General features: G+C 43.1%; 1 protein-coding gene across 2 annotated transcripts; it reads left to right on the forward strand.

Annotated features, from left to right (window-relative positions):
- Positions 1 to 1,024: 1,024 nt before the first annotated feature.
- Positions 1,025 to 6,661, forward strand: LOC123411471 (mannan endo-1,4-beta-mannosidase 6-like). 2 transcript variants are annotated; one of them, XM_045104418.1, is made up of 6 exons: positions 1,025 to 1,539; positions 4,076 to 4,273; positions 5,076 to 5,198; positions 5,300 to 5,511; positions 5,586 to 5,694; positions 6,377 to 6,661. In XM_045104418.1, exons 1-6 carry the CDS (start codon positions 1,156 to 1,158, stop codon positions 6,491 to 6,493), a joined length of 1,143 nt encoding a protein of 380 aa, XP_044960353.1. In that variant the 5' UTR covers positions 1,025 to 1,155; the 3' UTR covers positions 6,494 to 6,661. The 2 variants fall into 2 exon arrangements, with proteins under 2 accessions (XP_044960353.1, XP_044960352.1); XM_045104417.1 differs by lacking the exon at positions 6,377 to 6,661 and having other exon boundaries at positions 1,039 to 1,539; positions 5,586 to 6,313.
- Positions 6,662 to 7,304: the final 643 nt, after the last annotated feature.

Raw genomic sequence — 7,304 nt, forward strand, 5'->3', positions numbered from 1 at the left:
TGATGTTTGAAATTTAAAAAGTTTTATCTACAAAACCATTAATTCAATCGATGATCCGCTTTCAACATTAACTTTCTCGCGACGAGTTCTTTAAAACTGGATCCCATGTCGACATGTTCCGTCAACTATTTTTTCTGTTCATACTTGCCATATTTTTTGATCCACTTGTCATATTATTAACCACTTACTTGCGTGAGAAAAATAATTAATTGTCATTTTTTGATGTTGATTCGTACAAAGCCTTGTAGCAGTTTTCATTATAAATGATATAAAATCATGTCATAGGTTGTGTTTTCCAATTCAAATATGCCAACTTGTCATATTTACATATAACTTTGCGAGAAAACAATTTTGTGCGCTTGTTAGTTTAACTATGTCGAGTTGTCATATTTACACACGATGACCAAAAAAGACTTCTTGTGGTCACCGGTTTTAAATATGTTAAGTTGTCATATTTTTGCGCGCAGTCACCTAAAAAAAGTTGTTTGTGCTTGTCAGTTTGATTATGTCGAGATGTCATATTTATACACAATTTCCAAAAATATGACGATTAAGTTGTTTTTTATCAGACAAGTAAGTACTTATTAATATCACAAGTAAGTGAAACAAATGTGGTAAGTACGAGCAAAAAAAAAGTTTTCAAAACATGTCGACATGGGATCTAGTTTTAAAGATTTCGTTGGAACAAAGTCAACGGCGAAAACAAATCATCGATTGAATTAACGGTTTAAGAGATAATTTTTTTGAATTTCGGTCATTTAGAGCAAATCTGATGAGATCATTGCATGCATGCATGACAAAGAGAGAGTGGTTTGGCTGTACTGTAACACTGCGTTGTTTCGCGGGATAGTAAAAATTACATCACCCCACGTCAAGAAATAACACATGGCTTAAAAAATAATTCAAACGTGGGTAAAGAGCCGTAGTATGGAAAGCAGCGCTGTACACGTATTTTCCCTTTAATCATTAGATTTCAACATATATGAAAGTTTGCGTTCGTACCTGTTTCAAAAAAACCAACCTAGTTCCGGCACCTGGCACACGCTCGAACCCCCGCCGCCGGCCTCCGACTGAAAGAAAGGGAGGGAAGGGAAGGGAAAAAAAATCCAGCCGCCGCGGCGGGGCCGGAGGCCGAGCCAGTCGACTAGTCGAGCAATGCGGCGGGAGAAGCGGCTCTACAGCTTCCTGGGCCTCCTCCTCCTCCTCGCCGTCGTGTACCTCAACTGGCTCCCGGCCCGCGACCCCGCCGCTCCGGGCGGCGGCGGCCTCAAGCTGCCGGTGCCATGGCTGCAGCCGCGGATGTCCTTCGCGGGTCGCAACGGCACCCACTTCGTGGACGCCAGCACGGGCGCGCCCCTTTACGTCAACGGCTGGAACTCCTACTGGCTGCTCTCGTCGCGGTCGCCCGCGCTCGCGGCTGAGATGCTGCGCCGGGGCCGCCGCATGGGCCTCGGCGTCTGCCGCACCTGGGCCTTCATCGACGGCGGCCCCGGCGCGCTCCAGATCTCCCCCGGCCGCTTCAACGAAGCCGTCTTCCAGGTCCAGATCTCCCCTCTAATCCCCTTCTCTCCCGAACCGTCTGGTGGCGGTCAGGCAATTGGGGCTGCTCTTCTGATCATAATTCTTGTCGCAGACCAGTTTCTGTATACGAGGCTAGAAATAGAGCTGCTGCTAACAAACGCGTGGACACATCTTTCGTGCTGTTGGTACCACCGTTGGGACCGTGGGGGTGTTGCAAAGCATGATGATGCAACTGGGGCAATTTAGATGTGCTTTATGTGGTGATCATTTAGCAGATACTGTACTTTGCAACGTGAAAATATATGTATATTTTGGGTTATGCTTTATGCTTCAGTTGTCCAAATCCATAATTCAGTAGATTCCATAATATCCTTCACACTAAGACTGCCGTGTACCGAATAAATCCAGTTGTAATACCTTTCCGCCACGTGCCGAATAAATTTTACCCTATTAGCTTTTGAGTTGCTTATATATCGGGGTGCGATTTCTTTGATGCCTCTTGCTTGATTAGAACCTTGAACCTTCTGTCAAGGAATAAGTTCCGTTCCACCAATCAAAGGCAGATCTCTTCACCAGTCTCCTCCCCTCTTCGAAGCATGTTTCTGCATTTCTTAGTCATATTCTAGTGGTGTGAGCATTTAGACAAACGCGTTGTTGTTGTGTGTTATTTTAAGACCGTAGCTAATGCCACGGCTGCAATTGCATAGCGCGTCCTGACTGACTGGCCTGGTTAATTACTTACTATTAACAATCCTGGCCTTGTATTGCGGCCATTAGTTGTGAAACATGCTGATAAAGCCTCATGGAAATCTTGTAATCCCTGAGGAGGTTCTACCACGTGTAAACTCTCTTTAATTGAACTTTTGTTTTAGCTGGTTGTGATAAATAAACCACCGGCTTTGCTTGGTGGGCTGGGAATGCCCGAATAATCAATTTCTCGGGTAAACTACTTGGAAGCTCACGTAGCCCAGGCCGGATTAATCGTATTCTGGCCGGAGCAATGAACCTATTTGAAGTGGCCCATTTCGTACCAGAAAAGCCCATGTATGAACATGGGTTGATTTTACTTCCACACTTAGCTATTACTGTAGGTTGGGGAGTAAGGCCAGGGGGGCAGTTCTAGATACTTCTCTGTACTTTGTATCTGGCGTACTTCATCTAATTTCCTCTGCAGTCTTAGGCTTCAGTGGCATAAATGAAAACATCAACCAATACAGTTAGATTTATTAGATTTGTTGCTAAAATATCGGCGTTAGGCCCCAAATTGGCAGCGCATGTCCAGTGAGCTAAAAAAACAAAAGAATGGGTTACATTTTTCATATGCTCTCCTCTTTCAGATAGGACGAACAAAGAACAAAGTTTGTCATGGTAACAATCCCCTAACATAATGTCGTGTTGTTACCAACGGCAGTATGCTTGTTTGACTTGAGGTATATTGCATCACATGCATATTAACAATAAATGTTAAAAATTACAACTCAGAAGTTCCAAATGTGAAACTGATGGGATCTGTTTTGAGGAGTCATGCGGAAAGCTACCTTAAGACTCGGAAAAATGGACCTTTGAATGTCACATTACCTGCTTACATCTTCATAGTTCTCTTATGAATTTTGAAGCATGGTCAGCTAGGCATTGTGAAGGGCACATCTGTAAGTTCTCAGGATTGATGGTTATTTGACTCACCAAAAGAACGAGTTTTGAAACTTTACCTTCCACTCCTGGATTGACACATCTCATCTTGGCCTCTAATAACTTTACACACTTGGAGTTAACCAGCCGTGTCAATTATGTTGCTGCAATCACATTTTTACCAAAGAATCCCTGAAAGAACGATGGTTTCTTCAATGGAATGATCGTGCACTTGTCTGTGAGGTGCAATATTTCACGTCGACTGGTATCATACGGAGTTAAACTTTAACCGCTGTAGCCACCGGGCTATTTGGTCCGTTATGCCTCTACAAATCATATCGGCCTTACACTTTGCAAGTTTGCATCGTAAACAACTTCAATGCCAGGAAAGAAACAATGCATACGTTCAGCAAGCACAAATAATTAGCAGCGTTAAGAACTTAAGATGCATCCTTCATTTATTCATTTCTTCAGTTCTTCTATTGATAGCAACCTTCCTATTATTATGGTACAAGCTGCTTAGTTTGCATTGTGCAACTTGAGTCATGCCACATTCCTTGCAGTTCTCTGACAAAATGACTAACTTATGATCCAGACTTCTGAGTGTGTAATGCTTACACAACAGAATGCAAACTGATATATAGATTCTGTTCCTTCGCCTAAGAAATTTCTCAGCTTCTTTTTCATGTCTGTATACATTTGTATTTCCACCATGTTAATATGAAATTTCTAGATTCTGTTCCTCCGCCAAAGAAATTCTTTAGTTTCTTCTTCATGGCTGCATACATTCCCCAACACTCTGTTCCCCAAGACGTATTGTTTTTGAAGCGGCATTCATTTTTAGGATTACTTTTAAAATGTCAATACCTCGACAGGTAAATGATGTTCTTCATGTGAATATTAATCATAACTTTCTTTATTCCAGGTATTGGACTACATTATATATGAAGCTCGGAGAAATCATATTAGGTTGATCCTTTGCCTTGTCAACAACCTTGATAACTTTGGAGGGAAGGCCCAATATGTTAAGTGGGCACAAACAGCTGGAGCTAACTTGACGAATTCAACTGATTCCTTTTTCTATCACCCAACCATTAAAGGTTACTACAAGGATTATGTGAAGGTAATATTTAGCTTGAAACAAATAATTATTTTGTATTATGATACCTCGTATTTACTACTCCCTCTGTTTTCTTAACTGTCCTCAACCCACCATGTGCACATAACAAGTAAACACCAAATCTATGAAATAGTTAATGAGAAAGCACCATGTATAACCTCGTTTAATGACATGCTACAACCATTTAACCTGTTCCAAATTAATGGAAATATCGTATTAACTATACTCTTGAAATGGACAGTTATTTTGAAACGGATTCTTGTGAGGTTCAGAACATATATCATGAAAATGGAAGATGTAGTTGTGCATTCATGCAATCTTGTGGTGTGCCCCACTTGCACATTAGAAAATTAATTTTGATAATGTTGTCTCATCTTACTTTTGATGAGGACTTTAGCAACGAAATAATGTGTTAATCTTATCTGTACACATATCATGGTTTTCTCTGTAGATTATCTTCTAAGGGAAGTGGTTATTAGATAAAATGTGTTTTATATTGGTTGAATGTGCCTAATATGTTCATATGCTCTAACATTTGATCTTGGAGTGGTAAAAGTGTATTGTGCTGTGGCCACTGCTAAGTGGCAAGCATGACTTATGAGACCTTTTATGCATATAGCTTGTAAATGTGTTAAAATAAATAAACGAGGGAGCAATATGTGTTCGACTCTAATCGACCTGGGTAAACAAAACTTGCAGCTATGTTTGCAGAAGCACTATTTAAAAACGCTTTTTTCTCCAATTTTCCTCTCTGGCCAAATTTTGATGATTTTATCGTTACTCCTATATGACATATTACCAACAGGCAATATTAACCAGAAGGAACTCTTACAGTGGAATCAGATACTCTGATGAACCTGCTATATTTGCTTGGGAACTCATGAATGAGCCTAGGTGTGTATCCAACTCATCTGGTCCTCATCTTCAGGTAATGACTTTGATGCATTCAAAGATCCATTTTCACTTTCAGTACATGGGAATTCTTCTGAGTGAAAACACTCAGCACTTCAACCTGATGTCCCTTGGCAGGCTTGGATAGTAGAGATGGCAGCGTATGTCAAGAGTCTGGACGCTAAGCATCTTGTTGCAGTAGGAATTGAAGGGTTTTATGGCACTGGAATAGCTGAGAGGCTGGGTTATAATCCTGGGGACTGGGCAGCTTCACTCTGCTCAGACTTCATAGAGAACTCAGCAGTCGAGAATATTGATTTCGCGTCGGTGCATGCTTACCCTGACAGCTGGTATGTATTTTTCCTGATTATTTGTACAAATGTATCATGCTTTATACGCCATTGATGTGTATATTTGTTCCCAGGCTACCAAAGGCAAGCATGGAAGAAAAAATCAGATACCTTTCCAATTGGGTTGATTCACACGTTAATGACAGCGAATACATCTTGAAAAAACCCGTTCTGTTCTCAGAAGTAGGTTATCTGCAGCATGTAGATGCTAACAGCACAGTTAATAGAGATATTCTTCTAAGAATTGTTTACGACAAAATCTATGATTCAGCGAGGAAGCTTCAGGTAGGCGGTGGTGCTCTTATTTGGCAGTTGATGGTCGAAGGAACACATATGTACCACGACGATTTCTCCCTGGTGGCACGGGATCATCCCTCGACCTATAAGTTGATAACAGAGCAGTCTTGTCGACTGCAAACGCTGTACAAGAATGACAGAGACCCTGACTGGCAATGCCCGATACAGCCCTAGGAATTTTACTGCCATTGATACCGGGAAATCCTGGTTCAACAAACAGAAACTCGTCTTCAGCATTATGTTGAGAGCAAGACTGCCTATAGAAGCGAACAGCTGACTGATAGGATGTGTATAGCAACAGCACGTTTGTAACTAGTGATAGATTACCCGTCAAATGCAAGCAAGTGGCGTTTGAAGTTGTCTAGTAATTAGCGTTTTTCTTTTGTTTGTCGGCCACCCATGTGGTTGTTAGCATTTTTTCCATATATGCGTACGCAACTTGTTAGCTACTTTATTTCCTGGCCACATGAACAGCAAGAGTTTCAGAAATATCGGATTTGTTGTATGTGGTTTCAAGTTCGGTACAGTGCAATTCAGTTCCTGATTCGTGCTCGCATTGCCATTGCAGAACACCGGCGGAGCCAGGATTGAAGTGGACAGACTCGGAAAGAAGAATCTGCTTACATGTTGTTTTCATCCGGAGCATGTAGCGAGCAAAACGTCCAACGGAAACGATGTGACGTGAAGCACCAACCTCACAACAGAAGAGCAGGTCTGCCATGCCCGTAGCCCTGTGGAGGACGAGATGCCGTGAAAATGGCTTTCGCCTCGCTTTATATGAAAATGGCTTTTGCCTTGCTTTATATATAAAGCAAAGATCAACATCATCTGATATAAATGCATGTCGTCACAATACATGCATAAAAAAAGATACATAGACGCTGAGCACAGCTATACGAAGCCGCATACGACGAATCGTAGGCTTTAAGACGGCCCCTTCATGAAGAATACGACACCATAGCATCATCATCGCCCGAGTTTTCCTTGGAGCCGCACGACGGGTTGTAAGAGTTGCAACGTCGTTTTCAGGAAGGAAACGAGCTTCGTCGTAGCTAATCTGTTCGCCACACCCCGACCACCACGCCGTTCACACGACCATGGCCATTAGGCGGCATCAAGCCACAACCCCTACCCAAGAGCACCGCGCTACCACTACTAGGGCCGTCACCTCGGTATCCAAGACCTTGACACCAACTCATCCAAGACCCGCCAATACCCCAACCAACGAGACGAGTGGAAAGGTCCCACCATTCGCATCACTGGGCCGTCCCCCAACGTCGAGACCCAAAAGGCCGGCCACTACTGGCCTCCATCGACCCGTCCCGCACCACCTGGCGCGAGACGAGCTCAGTTTTGCGGCACCGTGCGCGAGACAAGCTCAGTTTCGCGGCACCGTGCGCGAAACGAGGTTCCACCGGTTGCATCATGCGTGAGACGAGCTCGGTCCTGCTGTACCGTGCGTGAGACGAGCTCGGTCCTGTCGCATCGGACGTGAG

The sequence above is a fragment of the Hordeum vulgare genome, chromosome 7H (assembly GCF_904849725.1).
Source record: "Hordeum vulgare subsp. vulgare chromosome 7H, MorexV3_pseudomolecules_assembly, whole genome shotgun sequence".
Taxonomy (NCBI): Eukaryota; Viridiplantae; Streptophyta; class Magnoliopsida; order Poales; family Poaceae; genus Hordeum; species Hordeum vulgare.

Excerpts from the sequence above, each read along its gene's own strand:
- LOC123411471 (XM_045104417.1), top strand. The coding sequence starts at position 1,156 with ATGCGGCGGGAGAAGCGGCTCTACAGCTTCCTGGGCCTCCTCCTCCTC. Across the intron at positions 4,274-5,075 it reads ACTACAAGGATTATGTGAAG|GCAATATTAACCAGAAGGAA; the intron begins GTAATATTTAGC and ends TATTACCAACAG. Across the intron at positions 5,199-5,299 it reads CATCTGGTCCTCATCTTCAG|GCTTGGATAGTAGAGATGGC; the intron begins GTAATGACTTTG and ends GTCCCTTGGCAG.